The sequence below is a fragment of the Orycteropus afer genome, unplaced genomic scaffold (assembly GCF_000298275.1).
Source record: "Orycteropus afer afer isolate SDZICR_OR568_19922 unplaced genomic scaffold, OryAfe1.0 scaffold00167, whole genome shotgun sequence".
NCBI lineage: Eukaryota > Metazoa > Chordata > Mammalia > Tubulidentata > Orycteropodidae > Orycteropus > Orycteropus afer.
Window position 1 is genome coordinate 4,452,691 of NW_006921754.1, and position 24,008 is coordinate 4,476,698.

The window sequence follows — 24,008 nt, forward strand, 5'->3', positions numbered from 1 at the left end:
CCTTCGCCGCCACCCGCCCGGATCCCGCCCGCGGTTGTCGCCGCCACGCACCATGCTACCTGCGGCCGCCCTGGCGTGGCCGCTCGCTGTTCCTGGAGCCCTCGCTCGCGGCGATGACACCCACCCTCGCGAAGCCGCCGCAGTACATTGCTTGGAAATTTTGAAAGTACAATAGTTGGTTTCCCTGTCCACTCGCCCCGCTTCTTTTGCCATCACATCACGCCTGTCGGATCTGAGTGGAGAACTGGCCCACTGTTTGGGTTCTCTCTCTATATATACGCCTAACACCTACATATAATTTTAAAACATTAAATATAATTAACAATCAAAAGAAAAAGGAGAAAAGGAAGGGAAACATTACTGGGTTACTATGCACTTGCGACTGATTTCTTGGTTTTTTATCATTTTGAACTTTATGGAATACATCGGCAGCCAAAACGCCTCACGGGGAAGGCGCCAGCGAAGAAGTAAGTGCAGGGGGTTTTCTTTTCTTTTTTTTGCGTTTGCTCCCTCCCGCCGCGTTCACCTGTCGGGTAGCTTTGCCGGTCTGCTCTGCGTCTGCTCCCAGCAGCAGCCGCCCTCCCACCCTGCGCCCCACGCCTCCCAGAGGATGTTACAGTTTGAGCTTTGGGGGTGTTGAAGGCGTCTTTCACGTCCTCCTCTCTGCTTCCCTCTCTTCCCGGGCATACTCCTGGCATCTTCCCGGGTGCCAGAGTCGGATGCACGGGAATTACTTGGTTCAGTCCTCCTCTTAACTTCAGGTTCGCGGAAAAGTCCCAACCTTCCTTAAACTCTCTCTAGGGATTTAGGCTTTCTTTCTGAGTCCTGGACGGAGTATCTCAACCCTCAGGCAGCCCGCACGCCCGGACCGCGGGATGTCCTGACCGCTGCGCAAACGTCGTGGGGAGGCGCGGCTTTGGCGTCTGCTCACCTCGCGTCGCCGCCTTGCACCAGCAGAGACCCTCGGTTTGGCCAAGACGCCGCTCTCGGGCTGCGCAGCGCCCACTGGCCCTCCGAAGGGGCGAGGAAGCGAGCGAGCGCCTGCGCAGCCGCTTCCCCCAACACGCGGGTTGAGCAGCAGCGCGCGCAGGGCGCCCGGGCTTCGCGTGCCTGCGCGTTTGCACAGAGGCCGGGGTCCCATGCCCAGGTCTACAGACAGCTGACTCCGGATTATGGCAGTCGGAGAGCTGGGTTTTCAGTAACTCTCATGCCTGGCATACATGAGCGCTTTTACCATCCCAGGCCCTTTCGGGTGGGTCTCCTGGGGCAGACACACACACACTGAAGGGCATATTTACCCTAAAGATTCAAGCTCGGTCCTCGTCGCCCCTTCTGACTCCCGTTATTTGCTTGTGAAGACCTCTCCAGTGCTGTTAGTGGGGTCAAACGGGCACACTCATGGCAGTCTAAAACCCAGGTTGGCCTGTGAAGGGTGGTGCCTTGCCGGGATGAGGCACAGATGCGAGGTGGCACCCCTCCCTGCTCCAGGGTAGCCCCGCGGGCTCATTGCTCTAGTGTCTGTGTCCGCGTGGATCTCAGTCGCTGATCGCAGAGCGACGGGCTTCTGTGTTGGGGGTGCTGGTGGGAAGACAGAAGGGAAAAGACTCCGGGAGCTCGCGGAGCGCACAGAGCAGTATTTTTGCCTGGGACCCTCAGACCTCCGCGGCGGGGGGCCAACAAGGAGCGGTGGCGCCTAGTCAATGACACGGAGCCCTCTTTAGAGTCGGATGGGCAAACAGCCTTGGGGCAGGCTCGGGGGCAGCGCAGAGGACACAACACCAGCTTGTGTAAGATGGAGATTAAGTAATCGCTACTCGGCCGCTGTTGGTCTCTGCCCTGCCCCTGAGGGTCGGCTGAAAGCTCCCTTTGTACCGCTCGCCTCGGGGCAGACAAGGTTTGATTCACCTGGAAATTGCCTTTAAAAAACGTGGCTGGGCCCGAGCGCCAGGGGCTCCGGCCCGGCCTCGCCGCCTAGAGCCTCTCCTAGCAGAGGGCAGGAGGGCCTAAACTCCACATTCAGGGCATCCGGTTTATTATTCTTGGCCTCTGAATGGGTTGAATTCTCCCCACCCACTCTTTCGCTCCGATAGTGTGGCCGACTAACCGGGTCCCGGGCCCGAGCGGTGCCGTCTGGGCTGGCGGTAGCCGCCTCCCCTCCTCGTCCGCACGGCCCGGAGACTTGAGTCTCGGGTCTTGGGGAAAAGGGAGGCCAGGCAGAGGCGCAGCCTCCTGCTTCTCATTCGCTTTTCCTGCCTTCACCTATCCACCCCCCACTGCCCCCTGCACCACACTGAGGGGCCCGGCTCCAGGGATCACACACTAGCCAGTGCGGGACAGCGCCCTGAGTGTCAGAGTGTCAGAAGCTTTTGTGGTTTGGGGCTCTCTCGTTTCTGAAGAGACACCCGAAAGAAAGCTTGCTGTTCAGTTCTTCCCACCACCCCAGCGAGACATAGGGTGCTGGAAGCTGCCCAGTGACTGCCCCAGGGCTGCGAGGACCAGCGGACTGGTGGCCCTCTAGCTTTGGATGCTAGCACTATCACTGAGCCAAAGGCAGACTGCAAACTGCTTTTCGACCTGCCTTAGTCATCCCAAGGTCACGCCAAAGGCTATCTCTGGTTATGTTACGAGGATGAGAGAGGTGTAACTGGATTGAAATCCAATTATTCTGTGGGAGTGGGGCTGGAAGACGGCTCCTGCAGAGGATGCCTTGCTGTTTGGCACTTGAATCTGCGTCTGCGGCGGGATTGGTTGGTTCAATACTGGGAGAGGGGCGACCCCTTGTGTCCTCTGAAGAGATAAACTAGGCTTTCTCTTGGCAGGTGCAACCCGGTTTGGGGGACAATGGGGAAAGGGTGGAGCGTGAGGAGAGATTCTTACTAAATGTCCAGAAACTCAAGGTCAAACTGCATGTGAAAAAACTCATTATTGCTTAATAATAAGCAGATCCTTTGGAAATCTCCGAAATAAACTAATAAAAAACTGTTTCTCAAATAAAGACTTGAAAAACTTTTTAAAAATGAAAAATAAGGTAATGGTTAGGGAGATTTTAAAAGAGTCAGTCTTTTCTAATTTATTTATTCAAAAGGAACTAAGGGAAATATTTGAATATTTCTGCTGACCTGTAGATAAATAGCTTCACTTTCTAAAACATTTTAAATTGTCACTAGAGGTATGAGAGGTAGAGAATTAAGGTTTAAGAACTGTTTATCAGGCTTCCTTTAATGATCTCTGAATATTTTAGTTGAAAATAATTTTCTTGTAAATAAAAAAGGATTAGTTTTCAATGTTAAATATTGTCAAGTGAAAATAACCATGCTTATCTTTAGGAATAACAGCCGCTATTCCCCTGCTTTCCTAAAACAACAGCTTTTTCATTTGCCTCCACTTTGTTAAACACAAGGGATCTTTTTTTTCCCCTATATGAAAGAAACAATATTTTAAATACAATTCTTCTACTTTAAAAAATAACTATTGATTTATGGAAGAATAAATACACAATATCCCTTTGTATCTAATTGGATGGGTAAGCAGCTCCTAGAGGTGATAAAATTGAAATTATTCAACATAAAAGTTAAATGCAATCCTTACTAAAAAGTCATGAACCAGCAATGTTTACAGAGGTAAGCCTTAGTTTTAAGGACAAGATACTAAACTAAGAATGCTAAACTCCATTTTTAATTCAGTTCCAGCAAAGTCCCTGCAACATGATACAGCCTCTGAGTCTCAGGTTATCTGCTAATAAAATTAAAGATTATATTTGTCATAACAAAATAACCACAGTACCTGACATTGCACTTCATTTTCACTTGGGTTATCTCACTTGGGCCCCTAAATAGCCACTCAAAATATAGAAGCAGGTATTAATATTCCCATTTTACTGAGAAGGAAACACAAGAAACAAAAGTTAAGTAACCTACAGTTATATAAAACTGTAAAAAAAAAAAAAAAAAGCCATACAGTTTATAAAACTTGTCACTTGTCATGAACTTCACAGTTATTTAAGCTATATGCTGATCTATAGCATAGAGAAGATGTCAGGTTGATTAAATAATACATTTGATGGTTTCCAGCTCATCATTTGTCCAATATTGTTGGAGAATAAGCTATTCTGGCTGACTTAAAATTTTTGAACAGAGATTTATATGTAGTATGTTTTAGTCACTAATATCAAATAATTAAATAACTAATAATAGCACAGCATGCTACATAGAATTGAATCTCTGATTATTCAGAAGACATGGTAGGATCATATAGAGTTATCATTAGGAATATCAGATTCCACTCTAGAATCCATTTTATTTGATGCCATCTGTTATTTGGATTTTAATTATTGGATTCCAGATAAATGTAAGTTTTTGAAAACTTATATAATAATTTTTTATAGTGCAACCATTGCACAATCTATAAAACTTTTAAAGGTTATTTATAAAGATATCTGGAAAAAGAAACAAGAGCAAAAAAATAAATTATTTTAATGGTAATAAAAGAAAAGCAAAGACTTTTATTGGAATATAATGGCCACATTGTTTCAGATGTTGAGCCATTCTTTGAGATTCAGATATACACTTGATGATTATATTGCTAATCCTAGAAAACAACAAATTAACTGATGAAATAGCATTATCTAATTCTACCATACAGCTTTATCTGCTTTTGTAACCAGTCTACCTTCTTTTTGAAACATGATTTTACAGATGGATACATGAAAAAATATCCTAGAGGAAGTATACTCAGACGCGTATTATTTGATATCTGTATTATTCAAAGCTGCAAATTTAAATCCATGAGCAATACTGCCAACATCTAAATGCAAGCAAAATACATATTTGTAAACTCTAATCATCATTTATATGATCAGGATCATTTTTTAAAATATCCCTTTGTTCTATTAAGGAACTCTAGTGGTGTAGTGATTAAAGCATTTGGCTGTTAACCAAAAAATCATTGGTTCGAACCCACCAGGCACTCCGCAGGAGAAAGATGACGCAGTCTACTTCCACAAAGATTTATAGCTTTGAAAACCCTATAAGAGCTGTTCTACTCTGTATTATAGGGTCACTATTGGTCAGAATCAACTCAATGGCAATGGGTTTGTTTTTTTTGTTTTGTTCTATTATTTTTATTTCTTGTTTCTTACTTCAATAGAAGAATTTTACTAAACATATTTAAAACAGTTTAAAAAATAATGCCTTTTAGTCCCAAATTATTCTAAGTAATCAAGAACATTAGAATGAATGTAAAACTTCTTTAGTGTCATCATTTAAATATTCCATTAAGCATGAAATATGAACATTATTTTAGCTTACAAGTGGACAAGCTTTGCTAAATCATTTCCACATTAAACATTTCCCTGGCATTTAATATCCTACAAATTAGGTCCCCAGAAAACAATGAATTGAAATTACAACATGTAGTAAAGTTTGATTTTCAAGTTATTATGGGAAAATCCATGCTATGCTACTATAAAGTGAATTTATTGGCCATATGATTGTTTTAGACAATTTGAACCTGGAACAAGATCTCCAGATTGCTACAAAATGTCTAAAGCATTTTCTAAGAAATTTAGTTAAATAATTAATATTTTTTTTAATGCAACAATAAAAAAATCCAATATAATCTTGATAGAATATTGAGTTGTTAGACCCTTATTTAAAGTTAAGAACAAAAGATTCCTCTGTAATTACAAAAGATGAACTATCAAGATATAAAACTATTCTAGATATAATGATTTACTAAATTATCTTTCCCTCTTTATTTCTATCCAAATGTTTCATTTTGGAGGTTTTCCTGACCTCTCTCTTCCCACTTCCTCACTATTTCATCCCCCTCCCAAAAGCTTTTTCCAAGTAATGAATTCTTGAAATACCATCAGAGTGGGTATTGTGTTTCATGAAATGTAAGAATCAACTTTGGTTACCATTAGGAAAACATCATTCAGTTTTGAGAGCATGGTGAGGATCATGCAAGACAGTGTGTTGAAATTATGTGTTTCATTTGGTTAGGACTATTTCTTGTCCTAACAGTGCATTGCACACTGGCATTCCTTTGAGAATGATCATTTGAAAAAAGAAAAATATTGTATTATAGATTATGTAGATTTTTTTTTGCCTTGTTTCTTATTTTGAGGAAAATGTAGGTTTCTTTCTTGATTGTGGATTTCTCTCTCAGGGTTTAACATAACTGGATTATCTTAAAGTTTGTCATCTATTGGACAAGCTAGTAAGTTTGAAATGCTTTACAATTATACCTTAATAAAATATAGAAAGTATAAAATATACATCTAAAAATGGTGTTACCCACTTTTTCTAGTTATTAAGCCTATCAGATCTTTCCGTTAAGAATATTACTAGCATTGTAATTAAAAGAGACATCTCACAATTCTGAAAAGAGTGGAATGTTCCATTCTCAAGGATGTGGGGAGTGTTGATAAACTTAATATAAGAGTGCTATTGAATGCTAAGATATCCCATTTTCTGCTTCAAAGGTTCCAACAACATGAAACTTTTAATCAACATCTCAGAATTCTTTTCACGTGAAAATTTGAATAATTTCAAAAATTCCTTTTTAAAAATATGGTTACAGGTATGTCTTATCTGATAAGAGAATGTCAGACTTTTTCATACTCTTGGCAATGGACTTGGTTACCATCTGCTGTTAGTACAATTCTTCTGAAAATTATTCAAGGAGAATTCAGTGGTACTGAAGAATGTTGTTAGGTGCCATAGAGTCAGTTCCAATTCATAGTGACCTTATGTAAAATAGAACAAAACACTTCCCCATCCTGCGCCATTCTCGTGATCATTGCTGTGTTTGAGCACATTGTTGCAGCCGCTGTCTCAGTCCTTCTTGCTGATGGTCTTCTTTTTTGCTGGTCCTCTACTTTACCAAGACTGATGCCCTTCTCCAGGGCCTATCTCTCCTAATAACATGTCCAAAGTAGGTAAGATGAACTACCCCTACCCTCCCTTCTAAGGAACGTTCTGGCTATACTTCTTCCAAGACAGATTAACTTATTCTTTTTTTTTTTTTTTTCTTTTTTTCTTTTTTTTTGGTGTGATTTGGGTGAAAATTTACAGAGCAAATTCACTTTCCATACAACAGTTCACATACACTTTGTCTCATGACATTAACCACAATTTACCCCAATGCAACAGCTCCCCTCACACTTCCTCCCAATAGTTACCTCTTCCCTGTGTCCATCCCCCCATGCACTCCTGCCCCCTGAGAAGTCTCCCAGTGCATAAGCAGCCCTTCTTTCTCCCATGATTATTCTCTCCAAAGAGTGTATCTACCTCAGGTAAATGTTCAACTCATATGCCTGTCTTTTGTCAGATTAACTTATTCTTGTGGCAGCCCATGGTATATTCAATGTTCTTGGCCAACACCTTAATTCAAAGTCATGAATTCTTCAGTTTTTCTTATTCATTGTCCAGCTTTCACAAGCATATGAAACAATAAAAATACCATGGCTTGGGGCAGGTGCACCTTAGTTGTCAAGGTGACATCTTTGTTTTATTGACACTTTAAAGAAGTCTTCTGCAGTAAATTTGCCCAATACAGTACATCATTTGATTTCTTGAGTTCTGCTTCTATGGCCATTGATTATGGATCCAAGTAAAATGAAATTCTTGACAGCTTCAACATCTTCTCAGATAACATGATGTTGTATATTGGTCCAGTTGTGAGGATTCTTGTGTTCTTTATGTTGAAGTATAATCCATACTGAAAGCTGCTGTTTTTGATCTTCATAAGTTATGGTTTTACGTCCTCTTCACTTCACTCTTCATTAAGATGCCCCTGACCCAAGCCATGGTATTTTCAATCATCTCATATGCATTTGAAAGCTGGACAATGAATAAGGAAGTCTAAAGCAGAATTGATGACTCTGAATTATGGTGTTATTGATGAATATTAAATAAACCCTGAGCTGCCAGAAGAACAAATAAATCTGTCTTAGAAGAAATACAGCCAGAATTTTCTTGGAAGCAAAGATGGTGTGACTTCATATCACTTCATTTGGACATGGTTTTAGGAGGACCAGACCCTGGAGAAGACATCATGCTTGGTAAAGTAGAGGGTAAGGAAAAAAGAGGAAGACCCTCACTGAGATGAATTGGTACAGTGGCTACAACCATGGGATCAAACATAGAAATGATTGTGAGGATAGTGCAGGACTGGGTAGTGTTTCGTTCTGTTGTACCTAGGCTTTCTATGACTTAGACTGCACCTAACAACAGCAGCATATACCCTCTCCCTCAATCCCTCAATCAGTCACTGTGATAGAATAGTTTATTACTTTAAACCAGGATTATTATAATTGCCTCTCCTTACCAACACAGGACACTTCTGCAGCCTGCCATAGTAGAGGTGCTCTGAAGCATCTCTCCAGTTGGTATCTTAAACCAGCTCCTTGTGACCTCATACCTGAGAACAAGCTGCTGTCGACTGGATATGCTGATTGATGCTGTGGTTATGATTTTCAGGCACATGAAATTGTGAAGGATGAGGCATATTATATTTAATCCATTCTCTATTTTACTTATTCTCATACTTATTAATCTTTATGAGTTTACATACAATAAGTGAATCTTATATTTATTTGCATTTTTTCTTTCTAGCATTCTGTTAGGAGCTCTGGTGGTGCAATGGTTAAGCAATTGGCTGCTAACGGGTGGCTCACAGGAGAAAGATCTGGCAGTCTGCTACCATAAAGATTACAGTCTAGGAAACACTATGGGGTACTTCTACTCTGTCACATGGGTCCCTATGAGTCCCTATGAGTCACCCATGAATTGACTCAAAAGCACCTAAGAGCAACAAATTCCATTATATTGTGGTAAATGACTTATTCATTGCAAATACCATTTTTTAACAACACAAATGGCAACTGTACACATGGACCTCACCAGATGGAATACACAGGAATAACATCACTTATTTCTGTGGAAAGAGATCGTGGAAAAGTGCAATACCATCCATCCAGAGACCAAGTGTGGCACAGACCATTAACTGCTCACATGCAAGTTTAACTTGAAGCTTCAGAAAATTAAAACAAGTCCACAAGAGCCATATTATGACCTTGAATATATCCCATCTCAATTTAGGAACCATCTGAAGAATGGATATGACCTATTGAACACCAATGACCCTTTGACCAGACAAGCTGTGGGATGACATCAAGGACATCATACATGAAGAAGGCAAAAGGTTTTTGAACAGACAGGAAATGAAAAGAAGTACAAAATGGATGTGAGAAGAGACTCTAAAACTTGCTTTTGAATGGAGAGTAGCTAAAGCAAATGGAAGAAATGTTGGATAATAGAGCTGAATAGAAGACTTCAAAGGGCAGTTTGTGAAGACAAAATAAACTATTACAATGAAATGTGCAAAGATCTGGAGTTAGAAAATCAAAAGGGAAAAACACACTCAACATTTCTCAAGCTCAAAAAACTGAACAAAAAACTCAAGGCTCTAGTTACAATACTGTAAGATTCTGTGGGCAAAATATTGAACGATGCAGGAAGCATACAAAGAAAATGGAAAGAATACACAAGAATCCTGTACCAATAAAAACAAAAAATTGCTTGATGTTCAACCATCTCAGGAGGTAGAGTCCAAGCTTCACTGAAGGAATTTGAGAAAAACAAGGCTCCAGGAATTGACAGAATGAATACTCACTGAGGTATTTCAACGAATAGATGCAGCACTGGAGGCACTCACTTGTTTATGCCAAGAAATTTGGAAGACAGCTACCTGGCCAACAGACTGGAACAGATCTATGTTTGTGCCCACCCCAAAGAAAGGTGATCAGAGAGAATGTGGAGATTACCAAACAATCATTCAAATTATATGCAGGTAAAATTTTTGCTAAAGATAATTCAAAAACTGTTACAGCACATACAGTATACATAGACAGGGAACTGCCAGAAATTCAAGATGGACTCAGAAGAGGACGTGGAATAAGGAATATCACTGCTGATGTCAGATGGATCTTGGATGAAAACAAAGAATACCAGAAAGATGTTTACCTGTATTTTATTGGCTATACAAAGGCAGTTGGTTGTGTCATACCAAATTATGGATAACATGGCAAAGAACAGGAATTCCAGTATACTTAATTGTGTTCATGAGGAGCCTGCACATAGACGGATAGGCAGTTTTGCAAATGGAACAAGTGAATGCCGCATGGTTTAAAATCAGGAAAGATGTGTGCCAGTGTTGTAGCCTTTCACTACAATTATTCAATCAGCATGCTGAGCAAATAATCCCAGAAGCTGGGTTATATGAAGAGGAATGAGGCGTCAAAACTGTAGAAAGACTCATTAACATCCTGCAATATACAGGTTACACAACCTTGATTGTTGGACGTGAAAAAGACTTAAAGCATTTACTGGCAAAGATCAAAGACTACAGCCTTCAGTATGGATTACACCTAAATATAAAGAAAAAACATCGTCACAGCTGGGCCAATATGCATCATCATGATAAATGGGAAAAAGGCTGAAGTTGTCAAGGATTTCATTTTACCTGGATCCACCGTCAATGCCCATAGAAGCAGCAGTCAAGAAATCAAAGAGTGTATTGCATTGGGCAAGCCTACTGCAAAAGACCTCTTTAAAGTGTTAGAGAGCAAAAATGTCACTTTGACATGGTATTTTTAATAGCCTCATATGGATGTGAAGGCTGGACAATGAATAAGGAAGACCACGAAAGAATTGATCCATTTAAATTGTGGTGTTGGCAAAGAATATTGAATACACCATGGACTACTAGAAGAATGAGCAAATCTTCCAATGGAGTATAGCTGGAATATTCATTAGAAGTGAAAATGGCCAGACTTCATCTCCCATACTTTGGTCATGCTGTCAGAAAGACCAGTCCCTAGAGAAGTATATCATACTTGGTAAATTAGAGGATCAGCAAGAAAGGGAAAGACACTGAACAGGACGGACACATTGGCTGCGATCATGGGCTCAAGCATGGGAACAATTGTGAGGATGGCAAAAGACTGGGCAGCATTTCCTTCTGCTGTACACAGGTTGCTATGAGTTGGGACTGACTCAGTGGCACCTAACAACAACAACATATGTGTGTGTGTCTGTTTGTAAAATAAAACATTTGCCATTTCAACATTTTATATATATATATATAATTTAGTGACAGCATAATGCCTAAGGCATTTGCTAACCAGAAGGCTGGTGATTCAAACCCACCACCCATTCAGAAATAAGACTGAGAAATTTACTTCCATAGAGATACCGCCTAGGAAACCCAAGGAGGGATTGCTATGAGTAGGAAATAACTCAACAGCAGTGAGTTTGTTTTTTAATTATGTTCATCGTGCTGTGAAAAATTTGGAAATAGATAGTGGTGATGTTTATTTGCATTCTTAATCTTTATTTATCAATTTTAGTTGCATAAAAGAGCTAAATTTAGAAGGACTGCTTTACTCCCTACTCATGATTTGTGTTCCCTATCAATGGACTTGGCTTGGTTATAGAGATACTTGTAGTAGCACTAGATCAAGAATTCAGTTCTTCTACCTCCTGGCCTACTTTTTCCAACATACATTGAGGATTCTTCCTGGATGTCTTTTCAGCTTTCAGTGTCTACCATGAGCTTATGATGAGTACTATTCATCAAATTCTTAAAGGTCAGATGGTACACTAATAAAATGATGTTTTGAAGATTAGAGATCTTGCTCAGAACATAAAGACAGCTAAAAGTCATCAAGTTATATTCCATTGGGCAATCATATTCTTTAGTGGCATCGGGATTTGAGGAAGATTCATTAACAACTTGTGATGTGCATGTGTAATCCATATTGAAGGCTGTGGTCTTTGATCTTCATCAGTAAGTGCTTCAAGTCCTCTTTGCTTTCAGCAAGCCATATTATGTCATCTGCATATGGCACATTATTAATGAGTCTTCCTCCAATCCTGATGACATATTCTTCATATAGTCCAGTTTCTCAGATTATCTGTTCAGCATACAGATTGAATAAGTATGGGGGAAAAAATACACTGACACACACCTTTCCTGATTTTCAGCCACACAGTACCTTGTTCTGTTCAAAGACTTCCTCTTGGTCTATGTACAGGTTCGACCTAAACACAATTAAGTGTTCTAGAATTCCCACTCTTGCAATGTTATCATCATTTGTTATGATCTGCACATCTTGTACATCCTCAATGAAACACAGGTAAACATCTTTCTAGTATTTTCTGTTTTCAGTCAAGATCTCTCTAATATCAGCAATGATACCCCTCTTTCCACATCCTCTTCTGAATCTGGTTTGAATTTCTGGCAGGTCCCTGTCAGTATACTGTTGCAATCATTTTTCAATTATCTTCAGCAAAATTGTATTTACATGTGATATTAATGATATTGTTCAATATTTTCCACATTCTGTTAGGTCATCTTTCTTTGGAATGGGCCAAATATGGATCTCTTCTAGTTAGTTGGCCAGAAAACTGTCTTTCTTTTTTCTTGGGCTAGGTGTGTAAGGGCTTCAGTGTTGCATCCATTTGTTGAAACATCTCAATAAGTATTCCATCAATTCCTGGAGCCTTGTTCATTGCTGATGCCTTTAATGCAGCTTGTTCTTCTTCCTTCAGTACCATCAGTTCTTGATAATATGCTACCACCTGAAATAGTTGAACATCGACCAATTCTTCTGATACAGTGATTCTGTGAATTCCTTCTACCTTCTTTTGATCCATTCTTTGTTGTTCAAAATTTACCCATAAAATTCTTAAATATTACAACTTGAGGCTTGAATTTTTTTCTTCAGTTCTTTCAGAAATTCCTAGTGTGTGCTTGTCTTGTGGTTTTCTAGCTCCATGTCTTCACACATTTCATTGTAATACTTTCCTTTGTCTTCTCAAGCTGCCCTTTGAAGTCTTCTGTTCATCTCTTTTATGTCATCATTTCTCCCATTCATTTTTGGTGCTCTATGTTCAACAGCAAGTTGTAGACTCTCTTCTGACATTCACTTTGATCTCTTCTTTCCTGTCTTTTTAATGATCTTTTGCTCTCTTGATGTATGATGTATATGATGTCATCCTAGTCATTTATTCTTTGGTCATTATTGTTCGATGTGTCAAATCTATTCTTGAGATGGTTTCTAAACTCAGGGGGGAGATACTGAAGGTTGTGCTTTGGCTCTCATGGACTTGTTTTAATTTTGCTTACCTTCAACTTGAACTTGCATATGAGCAATTGATGGTCTTCTCTGCAGTCAGCTCCTGGCCTCGTTCTGATTGATACTGAGCTTCCCTGTCATCTCCACAGATGTAGTCAATTTGATTACCTTTTATTTCATCAGGTCAGGTAAGCCTATTTTTTCACATTGAAAAAGGTACTTGCAATGAATAAGTAATTGGTCTTGCAAAATTCTATTATGCAATCTCCAGTGTTGTTTCTATCACCATGATCATATTTCCCAACTGCTGAACTTTCTTCTTTGTTTCCCATCTTTCCCATTCCAATCACCAATAATTGTAAACACACCTTGATTTCATGTTTTATCAATTTCATACTGCAGACCAAAAAAAAAACCACACTCACTGCCGTCAAGTCCGATCCGACTCATAGCAACTCCTCCTTGGGCTTCCGAGGCAGTGTCACTACAGAAATAGATTGCCTAACCTTCCTTCCAAGGAGTGGCTGGTGGGTTTGAACCACCAACCTTCTGGTTAGCAGTCAAATGCCTTAGGCACTACACCGCCAGAGGTCCTTTAAAGTTTATAAAAATCTTCAATTTCTTCATCTTTGGCAGAAGTGCTTGATCTGCAAATTTGATAAAATAGTCATATTAAGTGGTCTTCCTTGTAAGCATATGGATATTATCCTATTACTACCAGTGTTGAACTTCAGGTTACATCTTGAAATGTTCTTTTTTTATTATTATTTTTTTATTGTGATTTGGGTGAAAGTTTACAGAGGAAATTCATTTTCCATGCAGTAGTTCATATACACTTTGTTTCATGACATTGACTGCAGTCCCCACAAAGTAACAGCTCTCTTCCCACTTCCTCTCTGTAGTTGCCTCTTCCCTGTGTCCTTCTCTCCCATGCACTCCTGCCACCCAAGCTGTCTCCCTGTGCAAACACTGGCCTTCTGTTCTCCCCCTATTAATCACTCCAAGGAGAATATCTACCTGATGTAAATGTTCACTTCATCTAATTGGTTATTGTTTGGCTGGAAGCCACAGGTGTGAGTTCAGTTCCAGACTTGAAGAGTTACTAGGGACCGTAGTCTTAGGGGTCTCACCACGCTCTACCAGACCAGCAAACCTGGCTTTTTTTTCTTTTTTTTATGATTATGAGTTTTGTTCCACATTGTTCTCCCACTCTATCCAGAATCTCCTGCATCCCCCTCTGAGTGACTGATAGTGGTAGCCAGGCATTATCTAGTTCTTTTGGTCTCATGGTCATATAAGCTAAGGAGCGCATGGTCTACTAGTCCTTGGACTAATTATTTCTATGTGTCTTTGGTTTTCTTCATTCTTCTTCATTCTTCAACCCATCGTTGAATCTAGATGGCTGCTTGCAAGCTTTTAAGACCTCAGTTGTTACTCACCAAAAGATGTAAAACAATGTTTTTGTGTAGTATGTTGTGCCAGTTGAGCTTGATATCCCCCGCAACCATGGTCCTGAGGCCATAAGTCCAACTACTCCTCCCTCAGGGTAGCTTGCTGTGGTTAGATCTTCAAATGTTCTTTTTGATGATGAATGTGATGCCATTCCTCTTCAATTTGCCATTCCTGGCATAATAGACCTAATGATTGTCTGATTCAAAATGTCCGATACAAGTCCATTTCAGCTAATGCCTAGGATATTGATCTTTATGTCTTCTGTTTCATTTTTGATGATTCCAAATTTTCTTAGATTCATACTTTGTACATTCTATGTTCCAATTATTAATGTATGATTGCAGTTGGTTCATATACCATATCAGCAAATGAAAGCCCCAAAACTTTACTCCATCTACATCGTTAAGGTTGACTTTACTTTGAGGAGGCAACCCTTCCCCAGTTGTGTTCTGAGTGCCTTCCAACTTAAAGGGTCCAGCTTCTGGCACAATAGTGGACAATGTCCTGCTGCTATTCACAAGGTTTCACTCTCCAAATTTTGTAAAAGTGGGTCTCCAGGTCCTTCATCCTAGTCTGTGTTCATCTGGACATTCCACTGAATCGTGTCCACCATATGTGAGTCTGCTGATATTTTAAATACTGATGGAATAGTTTCCAGATCACAAACACTCAAGCCACCTTAGTGTGACAAGCTGACAAATGAGTTGTAGAAAAGGGTACCTACAGATTATTTCTGTTGATCAATTCAGTAGATTTTCACAACTAAATGGATAAAGAAGAGAGGGCTTATACTTGGCACTAAATGTTGCAGTATAAGGGCTTAGATATGAGTGAACTTAAGAATGATGGAGACAGACAAAAAGGAAAATAAATGAAGCAAGTTTTTGTAGGAAAATTATTTTTCATTTGAGCTATCTTTATTTTGAGGGACAGTTAGGAACTCAGAACTAAAGTTTCACAGAATATTAGGGACTGAGGATAAATACTTTAGAGTCACCCACATAAAGAGGATAGTTGAACATGTAAGATGAACTCTAGCTGTGCCTCGGTTAGTATCAAAAGTGTTTACATTCCTGACACTGAGAGTTACTCTTGTCATTGGTATCAAAATAGGATTAAGTACTTCATCTATTTGAACAGTTTAATATAGCATTCTCAACTGTTTCTCATTTTCATAGTGATCCGTATCACTAAAAAAAAATTTGACTAGTATTGTGAGCTACAGTTGTAAGTTGACACATCTTTTAGTTAAAGGTCATACTTGGAACTCCCATAACCTGTGGAACTATGTCTCCCTGCCACAATCATAAGGAGACTTGGAAAACTCTATGATAATGAAAGATAAGTTTTCCTTAAGCTGTAAAATGAAAATATTTTGTATCATTCCATTTGGATCTAGAATTTACTTACAATAGTGGCATTCTTCTTTCAAACAGATTTCTCTACAAAATGTGTTTCCTTGAAATGAAGGAATCTTGGAGGGAATTCTAGTCCCCCCCATCTACACAGTGCATGGGTCACCTCTGCAACAAGCCCACGCAGTGCTTGTTCAGCCATAGTTAACAGCCAAGCCCCAAGCTCTCTTTATTCTACTTTCCTATATGGAACTTCTGCATCAGGGCAGATTATATTTTTCAGGATGTCTATCCTCCTTCTCATCCATTTCTGGGAGCTTGGCATAAGAATGGGATTAGTTTTAGTTACCTTACAACATCTTTCTAAAATGGGTACACAATAATATAATGTACTATATTCACCCACCAGCCACTCCTCGGAAGGAAGGTTGGGTAATATACTCTGTAGTGATACTGCCTCGGAAACCCGAGGAGGGATTGCTATGAGTTGGATCTGACTCCACGGTAGTGAGATTTTTAGATTTATATTCACTCCCAAAGATTGTTCTCAGAAAACTAGCTGGTAAGCATATTTATAATTATACCCCAATACAAAGCACATTTCTGAGAGTGAGTGGTAAATCGGCCCCCATTTTATAGCCACATAATACAAACCACCACCACACAATATAAAATAACAGAATTTGTGAGCTGCTTATTTCAGAACACTGTTTTCTTAACCTATGCTTGATACATTGGTAAGAAAAAGAGAAGTTAGTTTCTCATTGTTTTTCTCATACGAAAGGGTCTCACAGGTGTGAATACAATCATCTCAACAAAAGTTGTCCTATAAGCAGGGGAGGTATCAGTCACATTTTGCTGATAAGAAGGAAGTATAATGCTACGTCAAAGTGTGTGTTCATGCCTCATGTCAAACTATAGCCTCATACGCCTCAGAACCACAGTTATGTTCATGTACAGTTAATTTTTACACTTATATTTTTTGTTAAAGTGAGTATTATAATACTGATTATTATTTAAATAACTGCCATATTTCAGTTACCTGTAAATGGCAGACTGTGTACTTGATGTTTTTGCAAATATTACCTCTAACAATATCTCCACTTTGGTTGCCTAAGGTCACTCAAGAAAGTTGTGGTAGGACTTGAACTCTAGCCCAAGTCTAACTTCAAAGCTTGTGCCCTTCCTTAATTTCGTCACATCACCTCAGCTATTGAGATTAGTAGCTTGAGGCATTTTCTTAAACTACATCTGACTTTTTCTCTCCCTTACTCTCTCTTCTTTGCTCATTCTCTTTTTGTTCTTACTAAACAAACCACAGGAGCTCTGGTATCATAGTGCCTAAGGCACTTGACTGCTAATCAGAAGGCTGGTGGTTCAAACCCACCAGCCACTCCTCGGAAGGAAGGTTGGAAAATCTACTTCTGTAGTGATACCACCTCGGAAACCCAAGGAGGGGTCACCATGAATCGGGTCCGACTTGACGGCACATAACAACAACAACAAACAAACCACATGCCTTCTACAAATATTTACTACAGAAGTTATTTCTGTGTTTTAGTCCTCTCCCCTTTCTTTATTTTTCTCAACTCTTTGTCCTGTCATAGTTTTTAAACATAAAAAATTTCTGATTTTTTTCACTGGAAGCTATAGAACCACATGTTGTTGTTGTTGTTGTTATTTGCCATCGAGTCGGCCCCGACTCATAGCGACTCCTCCTTGGGTTTCCGAGGCAGTTATCACTACGGAAGTAGGATTGCCCAACCTTCCATAGTTTATATGAAATAATGTATGACTATTCTTTTGGATATCATAGCTGTTGTCAGATGGATCTTGGCTCAAGGCAAAGAATACCAGAAAGATGTTTACTTGTGTTTTATTGACTATGCAAAGGCATTTGATTGTGTGGATCATGACAAATTATGGATAACATTGAGAAGAATGGGAATCCCTGAGCACTTGATTGTACTCATGAGGAATCTGTACCTTGACCAGGAGGCTGTCATTCGAACAGAACAAGGGGACACTACATGGTTTAAAATCAAGAAGGGAGTGCGTCAGGGTTGTATTCTTTCTCCACACTTATTCAATCTATATGCTGAGCAAATAATCCGAGAAGCTGGACTATATGAAGAAAAACGTGGTATCAGGATTGGAGGAAGAATCATTAACAACCTGAGATATACAGACGATACAACTTTGCTTGCTGAAAGTGAGGATGACTTAAGGCACCTACTGATGAAGGTTGAAGAATACAGTCTGCAGTATGGATTACATCTCAACATAAAGAAAACAAAAATCCTCACAACTGGACCAATGAGCAGCATCACAATAAATGGAGAGAAGATTGAGGTTTTCAAGGAATTCACATTGCTTGGTTCTACAATCGATGCCAACGGAAGCAGCAGTCAGGACATTAGACGACGTGTAGCACTGGGGAAGTCAACTGCGAAGGAACTGTTTCAAGTGCTGAGGAGCAAGGATATCTCCTTGAGGACTAAGGTGTGCCTGACACAAGCCATGATATTTCCAATCGCCTCGTATGCGTGTGAGAGCTGGACAATGAATAGGGAAGACTGAAGAAGAGTTGATGCTTTTGAGTTGTGGTGCTGGCGAAGAATGCTGAAAGTACCGTGGACTGCTAAAAGAACTAACAGATCTGTCCTGGAGGAAGTGCAGCCAGAATGCTCCTTGGAAGCAAGAATGGCCAGACTTAGTCTCACCTATTTTGGTCATGTTGTCAGAAGGGACCATTCCCTGGAGAAGGATGTCATGCTTGGTAAGGTGGAGGGTCGACGAAAGAGGGGGAGGCCTTCAGGGAGATGGATTGATACAGTGGCTGCGATGATGGGCTTGAGTATAGCAGGGATTGTGGGGCTGGCGCGGGATCGGGCAATGTTTCGTTCTGCTGTGCATGGGGTCGCTATGAGTCAGAAACAACTCGACGGCACTTAACAACAACAACAACAACATTCTTTTTCATCTGTGGTGTGCATAGCCAAGAGAGATTAATTTAAGCATGAGGATCTGGGCAAAGTCTATAATCTTGTAGTTAAATATCAAAATCCTTCTATGTAATTTATAATAGATATTTCACTGGCTAGTTTGTTATCCAGAAAAGTTATCTTTATTGTGCTTCATAAAATCTACTATTTATATTATTTTTACCATGTGCATTAACTGTAACCTCAGTAACCTCCACTTCAAATTCTTACTTTATGGGCCTTGGTACAGTAGTTCCCACCTTGAGTTCACATTAAAATCAACTGGGAATATTCAAAAAAAAACAAAACAAACAACAACAACAACAAAATGCTCAGACCCACCATATTCTAAATGAAACAGAACCCCTGAGGCCCTGGACATCAGTATTTTTAAAAGTGGTATTGGTGATTCTAGTGTCCAATCAAGATTGAACAGGACTGTCAGATTCTTAAAGAGCTCTGGTGATGCGATGCCTAAGGCATTTGACTGATAACCAGAAGGTTGGTGGTTCAAATCCACCAGCCACGTCATGGAAGAAAGATGGGACAATCTATTTCTGTACAGACTTACCACCTCAGAAACCTAAAGGGGGTCACTATGAGTCAGAATCAATTTGATGGCAGTGAGTTTGGTTTAGGTTTTTGGTCAGATTCTTAATTCAAGAATAACTGTTGCAGCCAAGCAACTGTTGAAAACAATGCTGGTTTCAGGAGGGTTAGATAGCCAGAACAGGCTTGTGTGGAATGTGATAAGAGACAAGATAGATATATCAGTTGAACAAACAGTAGGTTAAAATATAAAGCAGCTTGATAACACAGTATTGTTTATCAATAGACTATTGTTAAACATGTGGCACTGACAAGTACAGATAAGACTGTCTGATAAAGAATTGTCTCAATTACAGAGTTCAAAAAAGAAACCAGTGTGTATACAGTAAGACATGATGGTGAGTTTAATAGATATTGGCTTCATTGAATAAGAACATTACTGCTAGGAGAGGTGTAAATAGTGATTGAATGTGCCTGCTGCTGAACTATGGTTTTGGTGGGTGAAGGAGTAAATAATACAACCCCAAAATGTTTTTCAAAGCTACGTAAAGATTGCTGTTGTTGAGCACAAGGAAACGAAACGTTGTCAGGTCATATGGCATCCCCATGTTTGGGGATAACCATTGTGATCCATAGGGTTTTTGTGGGTTGATTTTCAGAAGCCTGTCACCAGGCCTTTCTTCCTAGTCTTTTTCAGTCTAGAAGTTCCACTGAAACCTGTTGAACAATAGAGCAACATGCAAGCCTCCACTGACGGTTGGGTGGTGGCTACTCATAAGTTACCTTGGCTGAGAAATGAACTCGGGTCTCCCACATGGAAGGTTAAAATTCTACCACCAAGCCATCACTGTCCCTATTACTTAAACAACTTTTTTTCTCTCTCTCCAGATGATTGATAATGTGCCCTAGAATCACCCTTGTTTTCTAGGAAAAACCTGCTGGTTAGGAAACTAAGAAATGTGTTCTTATCTTTTGTAGCTTCCACAATTTCTGACCAACTCTAGATTGACTATTGGTTATCAAAAAAACCATTGTAAAAAGCATAGTTTTAACTCTATTTTAATGAGTTAAATTTTGTGCTTGGTCGTTTATTCATGAACTTAACTGTTTTTACTTCACTCCTAATGTGCTCTTCTTCAGGCAATTATCTTCATTGACTCTTGTTTATTATTGTTTTCTAGTCCATGAAGATTTTCAAGCCTTGCTATAAACCAGGGAAAGCTTCATGAAAAAGTGAGGTGGATGTCTGGGCTTCCTATCAGACTTAATTCTGCCTGTTACGGGGGCTCATTGGGGAGAATTTGGGTTCCAGTGAGTCCCTAGGCCAAATCCAGTAACTACAATTGCCAAGAGTAATTAGGTTGAGGAAAGCCAGTTTGCTTGGGAGCAGGGTCATCACAGCATGCTTGAGCCATTGCCCCATGGTCAGACCTACTTACTTATCCCTGAGGACTGGGAGCAATCATGAGTTACAGAGAGCAGGAAATCCACCAAAAAACAATGCTCTTCCATCAATTTTTTTCAAAAGGCTAATCACACTAAGCATGCAAGAGATGGAAATAGGCCATCAGTGCGTACAGAGTTCATCACTCCGCTAGCATCTTATAAACCACCTTGGCTGACTGCATGAGTGCAAATGTGCACACACAGAACTGCTGCTGCCATCACGGCACACTCCCCTCCTCTCTTCCTGAGTAGATAGTAAGAACCCAAGGAATTTAATCTGAGTCTTTGTAAAGGAGATGCCTGATGAGGATGGAAAGGGAAGGGATGAGATCCTTGTAAACATCTTTAAGGAAATTTAAACATAATACTGTTGAAGTGACACTTAGAAATAAGAAAATGATAGCACATTTCACCAAGACAGAAATTATAAAACCTGTAGAGCTAGAGAAATGGCTTACTTGCCAAGAGCAAACTTACGATTTCTTGTATCAAAAACAATATTGCTTAGAAGTATCATGCTACTAGTAAAGTGGAAACTATCGATAACCTAGTACTGTTCTAATTTTAAACTTTCAATATATCAAAAATTAGAAGATTGTTAAACCTTTTCCAAAACAAAATATTCAAGTAGTACAAACGTATCTGTGCTTAATAACCTAAGTGCATGATTTGCTCTGAAACCATTGGCATTGCCTCAGTCCCCCCCACTATCCGAAAGGAGAGCCTTCCTATGAAACCTTTCACAAGCAGAAATTGCATAAAGCAAAGAAACAATTACCATTAATTTATATGGGAAAAGTTTTGGAGCATCCCCAGTCCCAAAAAGTATCCTACCAAACTATACCAAATAAAACCTAAAATAACATTAAAGTATAGTGTTCACAGACACAGTTCAAAGCTATGGCAGCTTGATCTTGAGATGCTGAGTGTCGTTCAGGTGAAGGACATTGGCTACCCAGGGTGTGTGCCACCCCTTTAATGAATTGCTTCAAAACAAATGCTGAACACTGGTTTTGCTGTTCACCTTTTTGGTAAAAGCAAAAATCCTCTGGACTTCTTTTGATTAGCAAAAGCACGCGGAGCTCTGGTGGCATAGTGCCTAAGGCATTTGACTGCTAACCAGAAGGCTGGTGGTTCAAACCCACCATTCCTCAGAAGGAAGATTGGGCAATCCACTTCTGTAGTGATATCACCTCAGAAACCCAAGAAGGGGTCACTGTGAGTTCGATCCAACTCGATGGCATTGAGTAGCAAAAGCATGTACTAATTAATGTAAGTCTTCCATAAAAGCAAAGTGGCAAAAAAGCGAACTTTCAAAAAGAGGGGGATACCTGTACCCAGAAAGAGTACTGATACTCCATCACCTAATGTGACGGATCTGCAATTCAACAAAGACACAGAGCTACCTCTCTCTGTGGTTATTGTCCTTAAAGTGGTAAATTTCAGATTCCTTTGTGATTCAGAATGACTTCAATACATGTCTATGCACCCATGAGCTTGGTCTACTTGATCCTTTTGTTTAAATATTTGGATGGGTGATATTGTTTATTTAAAATCACCAGAGAGGCAGTCAGATTTTTTTTTTTTTTTTCTGACCAGCCTTCTCTGGTGATTGGAAATTTCCAGGTATAATTTGGCAAATAAATCTTGACTTGTGTATTGTATGCACGTATGAGTTACAATGACCTGCTGTTGATTGGGCCAATTTAATGGAACAATATATTCTATTTTCTTTGGTCTTGGTTTTGCATGTCTGAATAGTTAACATTTTATTAATATTTTATTGACCTCATTAAGCTGTTACCATGGAGTTGATTCCAACTAATGGAGACCCCATGTGTTACAGAGTACAACTCCTCCATAGGCTTTTCTTGGCTGTGATCTTTAAAGAAGCAGATGGCCAGGCATTTTTTTCCACAGCACCACTGGGTGGGTCCTCACCACCAACCTTTAGATTAGTAACCGAATGCAAACCATTTTCACCACCCAGGACCTTGATTTTCTTTGGTCTTGAATTTGACAATGAGATAATCTAAGATTAGAGTAAGCAAAATTTTTGGAAATTTTTAAGGAAAATTTAGTATTTAGTAATGCTACCACCTTTTGATGATGTGTGGTTTTTGTCATGAAACAAAAGATAGAGACAAATGCTGCTTGGCCACACACTACATGAACACACGCTGAGCAGCTGAGTATGTTTTTCATGATGGGTTCAGTATTACTTTTTTCCAATTTATGACCAATTTGTTAATCTGCAGTCCAAAAGGACCCTCATTGCTTGTTTGATAACAAGAAACAGTGTAAAGATGTTATCTGTAACCCCTCTGGCCTGAATTCACCACTCATTTCATGCCATTCTTAACATGGTAACTCTTGACTCCCTCCACAAAGACTGAATATAATTTAAAGAGAGAATTCTCTCTTTGTTATAGTATATTTCTAAGACATGCAGCCAACTTTCCAATTCTGTCCAGAGCTTGATGTGGAACCAAACTTTTAACATAGATCAGTAGGGTTCCCTTGGAGGCCAGTTAGGCTTGCAGGATCATGTAGATGCATTTGTGACCCTGGTACAATCGATAACATTTGCTTTTACACCCAGTCCTAAGTCTGAAGCCCCAGTGCCTGATTCACATATGCTTTCAGCCCTATGGGCATTACTAATGGAATATGGGAGATTTACAGCCAGAGACACTCTAGATCATTTCAGCCCTTTGCTACCATCTTTATCACTCATTGTCAGTCTGGGAATTCATTATAAACCATCTTCAATGGTATATTGCTCATGTTCTAAATGGAGAATTTACAATACCAGAAGCCTGTATGTAATGGGTTTAGCCTAACCTATGTTCATAGGTTCAGGGGCAGAAGTTCTGTAGTTCATAAGATAAAATATGTTTCAATTGAAAATTGGCAGGATTTTCCAGTGCAGGGTAATACACTCACATCCTCATTCACTCTGCAGATTCTGAACCATTGTTAAGATGAATTGAACAGTCTTAATTTTTAAAACCTTCCAAAGAAAAAACAAACATACAGACAGCCAAGTTAATTTATACACACTGTCTAAAGCACTTG

At 39.8% G+C, this 24,008-nt stretch overlaps 1 protein-coding gene across 1 annotated transcript in view; it reads left to right on the forward strand.

Annotated features, from left to right (window-relative positions):
- The first annotated feature begins 370 nt into the window (after positions 1-370).
- Positions 371-24,008, forward strand: part of RSPO3 (R-spondin 3) — a 65,465-nt gene continuing 41,827 nt past the window's right edge. Inside the window, exon 1 of the mRNA XM_007946596.2 lies at positions 371-467. Coding sequence (XP_007944787.2) covers positions 371-467 — 97 coding nt within the window. The remainder of the gene's footprint in view (positions 468-24,008) is intronic.